This window comes from Ostrinia furnacalis, unplaced genomic scaffold, assembly GCF_004193835.3.
Source record: "Ostrinia furnacalis isolate ACB-3 unplaced genomic scaffold, ASM419383v2 OfSCF1785, whole genome shotgun sequence".
Lineage (NCBI taxonomy): Eukaryota > Metazoa > Arthropoda > Insecta > Lepidoptera > Crambidae > Ostrinia > Ostrinia furnacalis.
Genome location: NW_021132024.1, coordinates 103598 through 119630, shown reverse-complemented (window position 1 = coordinate 119630; position 16033 = coordinate 103598). Strand labels below are relative to the sequence as shown.

The 16033-nt window shown below is 35.0% G+C and overlaps 1 protein-coding gene across 1 annotated transcript in view; it reads left to right on the top strand.

Moving 5' to 3' along the window:
• Positions 1–1232: 1232 nt before the first annotated feature.
• LOC114353711 (solute carrier family 22 member 3) overlaps positions 1233–16033 on the top strand; it is a 35770-nt gene continuing 20969 nt past the window's right edge. The window contains exons 1-2 of the mRNA XM_028305791.1: positions 1233–1450; positions 15675–15760. Of these exons, the coding sequence (XP_028161592.1) occupies positions 15734–15760 (27 nt within the window). The 5' untranslated portion in view covers positions 1233–1450; positions 15675–15733. The remainder of the gene's footprint in view (positions 1451–15674; positions 15761–16033) is intronic.

The following is a 16033-nucleotide window of genomic DNA, read 5'->3' as shown; positions in this document are numbered from 1 at the left end:
TTTTATTTATAACGATTCGTAACATCTCTTTGCGATCCGGTATCAGTAGTCAAGAAAGTCACCCAAGAAACATAACGCATGTAGCCTCCTTTATAGATAAGCGTAAAAGCTAAATAGAGTGAGAGTAGTAATGGAGATGTCCAGAAGGCATAGCACTTATAATAAAATTGTTTTTGTTGTTATTTAAAGGTAATTAACCGTTTAACAGCTTAACGCCCGCTGGTCACGTGTTACGCACGCGTCTGCAATTATGCTATTTTCTTCCAGTCATATTGTCACCTGGCCAAAATTGCACTACTTGTATGTGTACATTATGACATTATCAAGTTAACATTAAAAAGTTTGTTTGTTTGTCAACATTTTCATTAAAAAGTAATTAAATAAAAGCCAAATCAGCACAAAGTTACAAGTAGGTATGTATCGTATGATCCACCTGTAAATGAAAAGTTAAAAAGACGATTTAACAACTAACTGGCAACACACGCAGCAGAATGTTTTAACGCCATTTCAGATAAATGCCCTCAAAAATGTAATTCGTCCGTCCACGCAGTTCAGTAAAAGACAGTTTATGAACTTAGGTTGCGTCTTAGGCGCATGTGTATCTTCGATCCACGATGACGGGGTGTGAACGTTTGATTTGATAATGGCCGTTATTTCATGACTGGTAGCTGTGCCACGTTGCGCACACACATGGCCGCAGCCTGATGCCATGCAATTACATGGGGCTATTGTTGAGCGCTTTTGTGCAGCGGTCACGTAACAACCTCCAATTTACTTACAGCGTAACTAGTCTTGATGTTTGCAGGATTACAGTACTGAAACATACCGACCTATTATTATTATTGTTTCTGAGTTTTATCGTATTTAGGTTGGCCTGTTTCAGTGACTTGTAAAAAAATCCACGACCTAACCATGGAGAAGGATTCTCGTTAACAAAACTGATTAATAAATTGTGATCCACGTTATTATTAAAGAAGTATCATCGTATGTCTCAAATGTGAAATTGTTCTGCGGTTCACGAAAACACTGTAAAAGAATGAAAAGAAGCTTTCCAGGAATCTTGTGACACATTTACTCGTATGTTACCAGGAAATGCAATTATGAAAGTTCGTTAAACGAGTCGTCTACCGTTACTTCCATACATTTCTCCACACAATGAGCTGACCGTATCTTAAGAATAGCAGCATTTATTGTTCCCTTGTAAGAAAACAACTAGTAGAACAGTTGTGCGCGCTCGCAGCGCCAGCGGGGCCCGCACACAACGCGGCGGCGCGGGCACGTGCGCGCACTGACTGCGCGGGAACTGACACATTCCAAATTTAAATTCAAAATTATTAATAACATACACAACAAAAATATTTTACCTTACTCTAAGTAAATAGGTCGTGTACACTCTTTCCTGAGTGCAGTGATGGTCACGGTGCAGTGCGATCGCTTCCGCATTTGAGATGTGAGTACGATGTTTTTATTTTTTACGGTGATAACGATAATATGTGTACGTTTTCGCTATGCTACTTGAGTGAGTGAGCAATGCTATGGTGTAAGGATTTTGTGAACATAAATACAAAACGTTTGATTAGTCATTAGCTCATTTTGCAAATTATTTCTCAGAAGTAAAAGAAAAGATTGTCTTCGTTCACTTCAGAGTCATCGTATGTAAAACAGACAAAATCCAGAAACAACTTGTTTTTGACAGATACATAGAAAGATAATAGATCTGTACTTAGTAACAAATTGTGGAAAAATACGTGCGTCTAAAACTAAATATTAATTATTATATTATAAATATTAATATTATGTGAAATCAACACCCTTATTGAATCAATTTAGGTAAAGAATACCTACGACATTAGTAGTGTTTTCTATTTTATTTTCTTTATTTCAGGACTTACGAATAAAATTTTATAAACACGTCTTGGTAGAAAAAGTTAGTACTCGCTAGAAGCACTAGAAGATTCAAATTCAAATTCAAAATTACTTATTGTGAAACATAGGTGTTTACAGATAAAAATATTACATTGTGATAGTCTCACTATGTTTCGCCTGGTTGGCATACAATAATATAAGTGATTAATAAATCAATGAATAAATTAATAATTTACATGCATTAATGACACAAAACACTTGATTGCTTATTAAGTAGTCAAAACTATAATACAAAGTTAAATGTACTAGTATCATGAAAGGGCAATAACATTACATTATTTATTATTACTTTTTTCATTCACTTAATACAATAAATAAAATACAAGACAATTGAGCGATGTTTGCGATTTGCATGGCCAATAGGTGCATACAATATCGTCCGCTGCCGCTGTTTGTCGTCGCCGCGCGATCTTCCGGTTTTCACCGCCGCGTGCGCATCGCGCGGCTCCATTCCACAAACATGCGTCCGCAGCGCACCTGACGTTAGCGCAAAGCGTTTTGAATAATTCAATGCAGTTTTGGGCTACTTTTTATAACGGGAATAGGTACTGAAGTTGTTCAAGAAAATTCCATTTCGAAGATCGTAGTATGACATTTGTGCTACTTTCTGCTTTGACATAATTTGGTTTATGATTTTAAATTATGTCAAATTAATTACCATTGGAATAATGTTCGTCAGTTTGCATCGAATGTAAATACAAATAGTTTATTCATTACATAGGCCCTATGTCGTACACTTATACATATAAGTAGGTAGAGTCATTTTTACGGAATGGATCGCAAGACACGTTCGAGAGGTCCCGGGTTCGATTCCCGGCCGGGCAGAAATTGAAATGATGAATTTTAATTTCTGTGACGGGTCTGGGTGTGACTATGTATAATATTTATGTATTTAAAAAAAAAGTATACAAGTAGTATATCCGTTAAGCTAGCACCCATAACACAAGCATTAAGTTGCTTACTTTGGGGCTAGCTGGCGCTGTGTGAAATTGTCCAAATATTTATTATTATTATTANAAGACACGTTTTATAAGACAAATAGCAAGTATATGACCGCCGGCACACCTTGCATGAGCCAAAGTGCACAGCGCCTTCGTGCTCTATCGTATACCTACAGAGTTCATCTCTCTTAGCGTGTCATGAGATTCAGATTCAAATAAAAATCAGAATTCGTTGAATTTCAGTTCATTTGGTTAAGTAAGATACAGCAAGCCATGAATCCACTTGATTGTATACATGTAAAGAAATACATAGATTTGTTAGAGTGTGCTTCAAAAGGCTGGGTAGTTGAAGGGATAGTGAAAATTATCTTCGCGTTGTTCAGTATGTTATTCAGTATGAACAAAAAAACATTTGTCTAAGAAATGCCCATTTACGTTTCTTAGAATTAGACCATTCCATAGTTTTCGGGGATGCGAAAGAACTCTACATTTTTTCTCTGCATGAACAACTTTATACAAAAAATCTTATACGCAGTTCCGAACTACTAATATAACGCAGTTTATCTCGTCATAAGTCTGTAATTCCTTAAAATTAAATTATGACCTATTTATATCGTGTGNATCGTGTGTTAGTGTCGAAATATCAATATAAGAAACCGTAATACCCCAGTGACGCCAAGTCCAGAGGTTGCGTTATCAGGGGTTCACGAACATTGCAAATATGTCTAAGAACATCATTACCGCATTAGAATATAGTTATCCATTGTTGACAGGCCTACATACCTAGTTATTTAATTTATCATAATATAATGGATTATGGATATAGTAGCCTGTACAATTTAATTTTAATTTATTCTAACCCTAAAAAACTATCACTGCCAACCGTTCACTTATAAAAAACGAACTGCATTGTTTTATCGTTAACATAAAACCATTAACTTTCTTTGTGGCCACTGGCCAATTATCGTTTTGACAGTGATTTGATTAATTATTTGTTATTTTTGAACTGGGTGTTAGGTTTTAGTTGTTTTCAGAATATTTTTTTTTCGAACTTTTGCAGCTATAGTACCCTTTAATGTCATCGAGTGTTATTGATAAGTGATTAATTTACTAAACAAATGACAACACCGTTAATGGGTCAGCGTGGAGCAGACCAGACACGTGCTCGTGATAACTTTGTACATACTTGCTACTTGTTAATCTTTAACGTCTGGAAGTCGATTCTCATGTATAGAGAAAAGTCGAATTAGTACTATCTTTGATCGTCATGTCATCCATTTATGTCTGTTTATATTATATTTTATTAATGTGTATTTAGTCATTGCCACAATGGTAAAATTGTTAAGCGTAATTCTTCGAAAAACAGGTATTAACTAAATAATATTAGCAGTAGCATATAATTATGAAAACGTAAGTTCTACATATCCGCTTTCTGTCGTGATGGCGCCGAGCGCGCTAGATGCACGCGTGATATGTAGCCACAACAATTAAACTATGAAATGCAATAACATTAATAACAAAATCAAAACAAAGATGCGCAATAAATGATCACCATAATAGTTCAAAAGGTTATTAATAATTATTATTCAGCTATGTGTTAATATCAATGTGTTTGTCTCAAATAACCATATAAGGTATTTTTATACAAATATCTTTAGTTACTTGCAGAAATTAAATAAAAAAGCAAAAGGTAAAATGGTAACAATATCTTAAGATGAACAAATAAATTGGGGTGAAATTTAATTAAATATCACAATTAAAACTAATCTTTTCATTAGTTAACTTATTTTTTCTTCGAATATTCTTAATATCCGTTATGATGAAATTAATTACACCTCCTTTACTATTTATGACTTATCCAGATGTTGTTTACTTTCAGTTACAATCCTCAATAAAGAGCGCGGTTTAAAGCAAATCAATCAGACTGTTACATTGTCTCGCTAATCGCCTTATTTTGCTGCTCTTACTCATGTCTTCTACAATTATTTTGTATCTCCGAGTCGTTGCTAAGAGGGTTAATGCATTGTGCATAAAAGTTTTGTTTTTACCCGATTGCGCCAGGAGGGTTTATTAGTTATTATCACTCTCGTTAATTCTGCGTCTGTGTCTCTGCCTCTCTCGTTAATTCCAATCCAAATGAAATTTTATTAAGTCAAAAAATCATTTTTAGTAGCTATAATATTATGAGCGTAGATAAATTAATTAGGTATTTTATCTTCAATGTTAAACTGAAAATTGTATGAGTAGGTAGAGACATTTTACTGAAATTGTACTATGATATGAAATTGTATAGTATCATTTGCGGTGTAAAATACACATGTAAAGATTTACATAAGTACAATGTTGTCATGTCATACTCGTAATACAGGCTTTCCTGCTTGCAATAAATTAGGGGTAATTTGAGATGCGGGACTCGTGCGGGAATCGAACACCGGACTACTGAGGTCAATGATCATTGCAACTAACGCAATAGCATAATGAATATATGGCACGTGTACTAATTGAAAAACGCGAAACAATACAGTTGTTTTAATACCTTTTAAATTACTTTGTTGTATGGGTGTAAGTGATTCTGACACCATACACGACCTATTATTGTGGTTTCACTTTGATGAAACTGAGAATCGACTATCACCATAAATGTAAGTGATAGTAAAATGAATATGTAAAATAATCAATAGGTAAAGTCACTTATTGATATTGGTTTTCTCAATATTGACCAATACAGAAATTAAACTTGGAACCAAGATGCCATCACTTTATTTGAATATCATAAAAGTAGTTTAAACTCGAATCTGAAGCCGTGCAGAGTTCCAGCACCAGCATTCAACAGTGTCTGTCAATATTGGATTTTAAACATTGTCCTTGGATGTGCAACCCCACTTGTATTTGAAATATTTGAGACGAGAGTCCATAATATACCCACGGTATCCGGCGTTTTGTGGCCCACCAAATGACAATCGGTGTTTACACAAGGGACGGCGACCGATGTACTGCGCCTAATCTTGCCGCGAACTACAAATCACTCCAAACAATGACGTGACTTAGCAAAAACAAACAAGAGTAGTCCATGTAATTGCAACATTATTTTCTCATAAAAACCTAATGTTTGGTTTTAGGGATGCATTAAATAATAAGCAAGATATTATTATTATATGTCGTGCTACTTACCAGTTACTTGCAAAACTAGATATCCTTTTGCTGAATTAAAACCACCAACCAAACAAATTGGTGGCTGGTTGATTACGCTTCCTCCTAACATACATTGGTACCTATGACAGTATTGTGCTAAGCCCACCCAGTTCTATTACCCTACAACAAGAGGACATTGCCTAACCAGCTGAAAGGCGCCCTTCAATTCGTTTTCCTATCCATGGTAACCATAGACTCTCTCAAATTGCCTTTAGTCAAGCAGCCTGGCCACTTGAGAGCCTTAGCCCCCTTGATAAACCGCGATAATCCGTGATTTATTAGTTAGTTATTATTTTAATTCACAACCTAATTTCTTTACCTGGTATTTCTATAAATAGAGCACCCATGCTTTAAGTCAGTACATACATAGCTGTTAAATAACTAATCTTGTCTGAAAAGGAACGCATGTAATATTACATAATAGAATATTTTGAGATTACAGCTTCATCCGTAGAAAATGGAAACTAAACAGTTATTTGTTGAGAAATGTGAAGGTCGCACTTGGAGCTCGTCAAGGTGGAGGTGGAAGGTAAACTGAAACTGAAAAACACATAATTAAATTAAATTTTAATACTTACCATACCTTCAAATGCCTGAAATTACAGGTATGTAAATAAATATTTTTTAAATAAACTACCTGAAAAAATCGAAACCTAAGGCGGGAATTGAACCTATTTTATGCCGTTATTATCTATATATCATATTGGCAATTGTTTGACTTCCGTGAATAAGTGTAAGGCTTTGTTGGTCCCCGCAAGACTGTGAGTAATATCGGCGAGTATTGAAAGTTTGAAACAATAAAAATCAATTGTCTATTAAACGCGCAGGTGAATCAGGGAACCAGCTCACGACTTGACTCCATTTGACTCACGCCCTCGTCATTGGTGAACCACATATTGACATTATCCAAGGACGATACAATTTTAAGGGTCAAGCAATAGTCTGAAGGAAAAAATTGGTCGTCGCCTGATCATTATTAGCCGTTAAAATGTCAGTGGAGAGCTGGAGATACAATTATGTTTGGCAGTTAAGGTTCGGAATAATAATAATATTTTATAGCGACTGAGCTAATACACACTAATGACTCATTTGTTGTCTTAAATGTGTTTTGAAACTTGAAAGTTTTTTAAACTACTGTAGGTACTGAAAATGTGCTTTTCATCTATAAAATATGTAATAATTTTAGCTCGTTAAACATGTATGCTAATAAAAAAATAATTAAAAATTTTGGGAATTAAATACATACTTACTTACTTATTTCTTCCAATGTTATAATTTTTACAATTGAGTGATTCTAATTTAGTGGGAAAACTCTTCAGGATCAAACCTGCCTGAAAACTTGTAAGGTAGTGCACGCAGGGAACAGCAAAATAATGCAAGTTTGGCAGCGACTCTACCTGATTGCGACACATCGAACAAATGAAAAATTTACCAAATTAGGTGACACTGTAACCGAGGAAGTGATTGTTTATAATTAAATGTTATAATCACTGGCTTCCTCGCAGTTCCATAACTTTTAATTAAACCTAGAAACAGTTGGTTTACTTGGTTTCCTCCCCACACCTGGGTAGGTAACCCAATTCCTCCAGTGTCATTGTCAAGGTGTACAAACTTTGACGTGACGTCGCATGGTATGATGCATGAATGAACAAACAATAGCCATGCAACTTATGTAAGTAATTACGCCTGTTAAACCGAACTCGGCTGTGGCCCATAACGGTGGTATAAAACTCTGGTGGCACTTCGCCGCGATCTAGTGACGGCTTGACGTTCCGAATTTAATTGTGTTCTGGCAAAAGACTTTTATTTATTTATGTGCTTGGTGAGTGGATGAATCAAATTGTGAATTGTTTAGTGAATGAAGCAATACCTTGAAAATATTATAATAAAAAAATAATTAAAACTTGGGTAGTTCTTTAACAATATTTTAATTATTAATTGATTTCTAACTAATTATGTTGAACTTAAAATAACTACATTTTTTATCCCTTTGATTAGTTAAACTAGCAATTAAACACTTCTGAATAAACAATTGAAAAAGCTAGTTACGAGTAAATGCCTAATTTATTGATTGCTACTACGACATCAATATTAATGTAATTTTTTTAACATTTACATAGGCAATTACTCTTGTTTATTTTCAGTTGTTGCCTGAATTCGTCCAACTAAAGTAGAGCTTTTTTACACTTTAAAATACAATTGGGAAATATACTCGCAGTATTGATTAATTTTAAAATCCATACTAATTGAACTAAATATTTAAAAANCGGTTTTTTTTTCTTAGAATATACATAATAACCGTTATGATGAAATTAATTACACCTCCCTTACTATTTATTACTTATCCAGATGTTGTTTACTTTCAGTTACAATCATCAATAAAGAGCGCGGTTTATAGCAAATCAATCAGACTGTTACATTGTCTCGCTAATCGCCTTATTTTGCTGCTCTTACTCATGTCTTCTACACTTATTTTGTATCTCCGAGTCGTTGCTAAGAGGGTTAATGCATTGTGCATAAAAGTTTTGTTTTTACCCGACTGCGCCAGAAGGAGGGTTATTAGATATTATCACTCTCGTTAATTGTGCGTCTGTGTGTCTGCCTCTCTCGTTAATTCCAATGCAAATGAAGTTTTATTAAGTCTTTCTTTCTTTTTCTTTCTTTCTTTCTTTAAATTCAAAGTCAATCATTTTTAGTAGCTATAATATTATGAGCGTAGGTAAATAAATTAGATATTTTATCTTCAATGTTAAACTGAAAATTGTACGAGTAGGTAGAGACATTTTACTGAAATTGTACTATGATTATGAAATTGTATAGTATCGTTTGCGGTGTAAAATACACATGTAAAGGTTTACATGAGTACAATGTTGTCATGTCATAATACAGGCTTTCCTGTTTGCAATAAATTAGGGGTAATTTGAGATGCGGGACTCGTGCGGGAATCGAACACCGGACTACTGAGGTCAATGATCATTGCAACTAACGCAGTAGCGCAATGAATATATGGCACGTGTACTTATTGAAAAACGCGAAACAATACAGTTGTTTGATACTTTTTGAATTACTTTGTTGTATGGTTGTAAGTGATTCTGACACCATACACGACCTATTATTGTGGTCTCACTTTGATGAATCTGAGATTACTATCACCATAAATATAAGTGATAGTAAAATGAATTATGTAAAATAATGAATAGGTAAAGTCACTTATTAATATTGGTTTTCTCAATATTGACCAATACAGAAATTAAACTTGGAACCAAGATGCCATCACTTTATTTGAATATCATAAAAGTAGCTTAAACTCGAATCTGAAGCCGTGCAGAGTTCCAGCACCAACATTCGTGTCTGTCCATATTGGATTTTAAACATTGTCCTTGGATGTACAGCCCCACTTGTATTTGAAATATTTGAGACGAGAGTCCATAATATACCCACGGTATCCGGCGTGTTGGGGCCCACCACATGACAATCGGTGTTTACACAAGGGACGGCGGCCGATGTACTGCGGCTAATCTTGCCGCGAACTACAAATCACTCCAAACAATGACGTGACTTAGCAAAAACAAACAAGAGTAGTCCATGTAATTGCAACATTATTTTCTCATACAAACCTAATGTTTGGTTTTAGGGATGCATTAAATAACAAGTAAGATATTATATGTCGTGCTACTTACCAGTTACCAGATATCCTTTTGCTGAATTAAAACCACCAACCAAACAAATTGCTGGTTGATTACGCTTCCTCCTAACATACATTGGTATGACAGTATTGTGCTAAGCCCACCCAGTTCTATTACCCTACAACAAGATGACATTGCACACCCAGCTGAAAGGCGCCCTTCAATTCGTTTTCCTGTCCATGGCAACCATAGACTCTCTCAAATTGCCTTTAGTCAAGCAGCCTGGCCACTTAAGAGCCTCAGCCCGCTCGATAAACCGCGATAATCCGTGATTTATTAGTTAGTTATTATTTTAATTCACAACCTAATTTCTCTACCTGGTATTTCTATAGATAGAGCACCCATCTTTAAGTCAGTATATACATAACTGTTAAATAACTAATCTTGTCTGAAAAGGAACGCATGTAATATTACATAATAGAATATTTTGAGATTACAGCTTAATCCGTAGAAAATGGAAATTAAACAGTTCTTTGTTGAGAAATGTGAAGGTCGCACTTGGAGCTCGTCAAGGTGGAGGTGGAAGGTAAACTGAAACTGAAAAACACATAATTAAATTAAATTTTAATACTTACCATACCTTCAAATGCCTGAAATTACAGGTATGTAAATAAATATTTTTTAAATAAACTACCTGAAAAAATCGAAACCTAAGGCGGGAATTGAACCTATTTTATGCCGTTATTAAATATTTTATTCCAATTCAAATATTTCGTTGACCACTTTTTCAGCTTCGAAAAGATGCAAAAGCTTTTCACGGTTCTAGCCGATATACCTCCTGAAAACACATACACAATGTTCGTAAAATATGATTAATACTATGAAAGCTCGTATCAAAGTTTTACAAAAAAGAAAGTGTGCTGAATTCAGACATAGTCCTTCTTTTCACCGCTTGCCAATTAATGTTTAATGTCTGGTATGGGAGAATATTGTAAGATATTTCATAGTAGGCTTGAGGCTCTTAATACGAGTACTATTTCATGAACCTGTACCTATATTACATCGATACTTTTTCCTATTTCATATCATATTGGCAATTGTTTGACTTCCGTGAATAAGTGTAAGGCTTTGTTGGTCCCCGCAAGTCTGTGAGTAATATCGGCGAGTATTGAAAGTTTGAAACAATAAAAATCAATTGTCTATTAAACGCGCAGGTGAATCAGTGAACCAGCTCACGACTTGACTCCATTTGACTCACGCCCTCGTCATTGGTGAACCACATATTGACATTATCCAAGGACGGTACAATTTTAAGGATCAGGCAATATTCTGAAGGAAAAAAATGGTCGTCGCCTGATCATTATTAGCCGTTAAATGTCTGTGGTGAACTGGAGATACAATGTTTGTCAGTTAAAGTTCGGAATAATAGTATTTTATACCGAGTGAGCTAATACTGATGATGATGATGACTCATTTGCTGTCTTTAATGTATTTTGAAACCTGCAAGTTTCCGAATTCTGAAAATTTGCGTTTTCATCTTTTTAATAAATTATTGTAGCTCGTTATACATGTATGCTAATAAAAAAAAATTAAATATTTTGGGAACTAAATACTTATTTCAAGAAGCCCGTTTTATTTCTTTCAATGTCATATTTTTTACAATTGAGTGATTCTAATCTAGTGGGAAAACTTTTCATCATCAAACCTACCTGAAAACTCGTAAGGCAAACGGTAGTGCACGCAGGGAACAGCAACATAATCCAAGTTTGGCAGCGACTCTACCTGATTCCGACACATAGAACTAATTAAAAAAATTACCAAATTAGGTTGTCACCTGTAACCGAGGCAGTGATTGTTTATAAATTTTAAATGTTAGGTATATTCACTGGCTTCCTCGCAGTTCCATAACTTTTATTAAACCTAAAAACAGTTGGTTTCCTCCCCACACCTGGGTAGGTAACCCAATTCCTCCAGTGTCATTGTCAAGGTGTACAAACTTTGACGTGACGTCGCATGGTATGATGCATGAATGAACAAACAATAGCCATGCAACTTATGTAAGTAATTACGCCTGTTAAACCGAACTCGGCTGTGGCCCATAACGGTGGTATAAAACTCTGGTGGCACTTCGCCGCGATCTAGTGACGACTTGACGTTCCGAATTTAATTGTGTTCTGGCAAAGGACTTTTATTTATTTATGTGCTTGGTGAGTGGATGAATCAAATTGTGAATTGTTTAGTGAATGAAGGAATACCTTAAAATTATTATAATAAAAAAATAATTAAAACTTGGGTGGTACTCTAACAATATTTTAATTATTGATTGATTTCGAACTAATTATGTTGAACTTTTTTTTTTTTTTTTAATCCACAACGAGGAAGCTCTTGGCCTGTATCTCACCTGATGGTAAGTGACGATCAGGCCGAAGGTGGAAGCGAGCTTCACCCGGAATCCTCAACCACGAAGGAACTGGCTATCTTACCTCTAACTGCCGGAACACAACAATGCTGTTAAAATTGTTGTTATGGCGACAGACTTAGGTAAGATGGTGGTAGCTAGCCAGGCGGACTTAGAACAAGCCCTACCACCAACCAAACCGAACAGAAAAATCCGCCCCCACTTGGAATCGAACCCGGGACCTCTGCGTCTGAAGCAGGTGGTCTTACCACTAGACCACAGAGGCGGTTAAAAAAATTAAAATAACTACATTTTTATCTCTTTGATTAGTTAAGCTAACAATGAAACACTTCTGAATAAACAATTGAAAAAGCTAGTTACGAGTAAATGCCTAATTTATTTATTAATGTAACTTTTTAACATTTACATAGGCAATTACTTACTCTTGTTTATTTTCAGTTGTTGGCTAAATTCGCCCAACTAAAGTAAAGCTTTTTTACACTTTAAAATACGATTGGGAAATATACTCGCAGTATTGATTAATTTTAAAAAGCATACTAATTGAACTAAATATTTTAAAAGATGACTTAAAATTAGTACAGGTGGTATGTAGAATATGTGTTAATTGGTAACAATTAAAACAATCGTGATGATGGCGGGACTTTCGCTTCTCTGAGCGCCTCAAATATTTTCAAGTGAATATCTGATTAGCGGCGCGTGTGCGGTAATTTCATTAGGTTTCACAGTTATTACAATTCTTACGTCTGCGTGTGATTGCATGGCTGCGGCTGCGCCGGTCACGTGACAGCTTTATGGCTTCAGGCTGCAGAATAGCGCATGTGGAATTTTTGTTAAATATTTCAATTTTCTAATTATAAGTGTCTAACAAACAGCGAGCGCGAGTGTAATGTGAGATGAGGTGATGCTTACGCAGCGGGTTAAATGTAGTTAATATCCACGTTACTACATTTCACACTTATTTTCCCGCTGTTGGTCAAGGCAATTCAATTTTTATCAGAATAGCGACGCATGAAGGTATTACCCTGAATTTCAGCTGAATTGATAAAATCCATTGAAACCCTACAAACAACTAATACCCACATACCTACCAAGTTACTACAATTGTTTACTACTAATAATACTAATTGAGCTTAAATTAACCCTCATATGTTTCCGTGCCCTTGCAGGCCAACACAAATGTATACCTAACATTTGGAAACAAAGAATTTCAGTTTATTTCCGCTGTCGCTGAAGCAGAACTAAACCACTGCTAGAAAAACAGCGTAAATTGTTCGTCTGTAACCATAATTTAATGTGAAAATGATTGCAAATACATAGTTCAGTGTTCTGAAACGTCACAGCTGTTTTGATACTCGCTTCAACGTGAATAGTAATGGAAAGCAAACAATGACTGTGCCACCTTTCAGCCATCTAAGTACACTTGATGTGGACAAACAAAATTGGAATCCGTTTTTGTGTGACGGTATTTCTATTAGTTTGCTAATTTTCTTAAGAATAAATGTTTGATGAAATACAGGGAATACAGTTTTGTTAAGTCAGTACATAAACTTAGATTTGACAATGTTTTGATATCTAGGGAGAAAACAATTTTGAGTCTACGTTACCGATGAACTGTGTTGATTGGTATGTGTAAGTTATTAACCCGTATCATCCCAGTGATCCATTTATGGATCGGTTAATTAAATATTTTTTAATTAAAGTTGCATTAACGCAGCCATTGTTTTTTCTTTATATTGGCAGCACTGACAGTTCTACCGCTCTAATCAATCCGTCAAATTTTTGTTCACGCGCGCAAATAATGCATTTTTATGAGCTTAGTTTTTTTGTTTTTCGTGAAAAAATGTCTCATCGACAAATGTAAGTATTTTATAATTTCTAATATGTTGACAGCTTTTGTTTAATCGAGTTTTTATCAAATATAGGTTCAGATACCATATAATAATGCAGTGAAATATAAACATAGGGTATTCGCATATAATTTTTACATTTTACTATACCGATCCATTTTTGGATCAGTAGGATAATATGGAGATGGGACATTCTATAAACTTATGTAATTGTTAGTAATAATTTTTCATTTATTTTGTTGTAGATTGTCGGTAAATGAGATCGTATCATATCTAGAGAAAGTCGATGATGTGTTGTCAGCGAATGTTTACATAACACCCCCAGATAATTACGACAAGAGCGATGAAGATAGCGGCGATGAGGAGTCTTCAAATATAAATCATCTATCTAGACATAAACTTTTAGCACAGGCTGAATTTAGAGCTATTGTGTCATCCCAAAACGATTTAGATGCCATAGAAGTCGTTCCGAATGAGCCATTATAAGATACACCACTACACAACGACCTCCACCGAAAAAGAAATGTCCTGCTTCCCGAAAATGGAGGAAAACAGATGTCCCTGAAAAGGCAAAGTGTCAGGTGGCTCTGACTTTTAGAACATCTTGATAGTCCGGTACAATTTTTTGATCATCTTTTTTGACGCGGAAGTGTTTGAACTGATTCGCTCTGAAACTGAAAATAATGCAATTCAAAAAGGGTATCATCGTTTCAAAGTTACAACTGAAGAAATAAAGCGTTTTATTGGGATTCTTCTGCTGTCGGGATACAATAGTGTTGCAAGATATCGCATGTACCTACTGGGAGCAAAGTGTCGATTGCAATTTTCAAGGTGTGGCAGCTGCTATGCCTAGAAAGAGATTTGAAGAACTGCTGCGATTCTTTCACGTTGCTGATAACACTAACTTGGCCCCACAGGATAAGTTCGCAAAAGTTCGTCCTTTATGGAATTTACTCAACAAATAGATGGCTAAAATATTACCCTGGTGATAGAAATCTAAGTATTGATGAGTCGATGATTCTATATTTTGGAAAACATGGAACAAAACAACATGTTCATGGAAACCCCATTAGATTCGGTTATAAGAACTGGTCTCTTTGTACTCGTCTTGGATACTTGATTTATCAAGGAAATACCCACCCAGAACTCGGTGTAGGTGCTTCTGTAGTTTTAGATCTCATATCTAAATTGCCACCTGTAACTTACAGCTTTTACATGGACAATTACTTTACGTCTTTACCATTGCTGGATAAAATGAAGGCATTAGGACACGATGCGACAGGAACCATAAGTGTTCTTCTGCTTTTCACTCAAAATAATGTATAAAAATATATTATTTTGATATGTATCTTACTTATAATATTATTATGTAATTTTATTGTTTAATAAAAATATACGATTATAATAATACGATTTTTTATAAAAACCTTGTATTATTTACAATCATCTTCCTAACTAATGCAAAATTAATACAGTGGCATATCTTCCTACTGTTCCATTTTTGGATAGGTACTGAAACTGAAAGACAGAAAGCTGATTATTTTTTTCTTATACATATTTGTTCAGTAGGTTACTAACATGTAGTACCTACTATGAATTTCGTTAAAATCGAATCAGCTTTTAGGTGCTTGGGAAGATACGGGTTAATAGGAGACTGTTTATTTCTGATTATATTGAGCATTAAATAACATAATTTTATTTAACAAAATTCATTTTGTTACAGAAATAATGATCTTTGCGTAATCTTCAATTTACCAGAAAGTGGATAACAAGAGCAAAACGATGGTGTCTAAAGGAGCATCAGCTAAAGTAGGTCATTTTCACAAGTTTTTGTATTAACTAGTAGTGTGTGTTTTATTTAAAAGTTCACCTATGTAATCAGCCTAGGCGCAGACCACCGACTTTTAGTTGGCCGATAGTTGGGTCGGGCTGTTCATCAGATGGAGATGTATTAAAGTGCGCACGTTACACCGATTTGGTATCGGCCGATTCTTCATACAAATTAAAATTGGGCCCAACTATCGGACAACTTAAAGTCGATGGTCTGCGCCTATGCTTATCATTCTGTTTTTTTTTTAAATA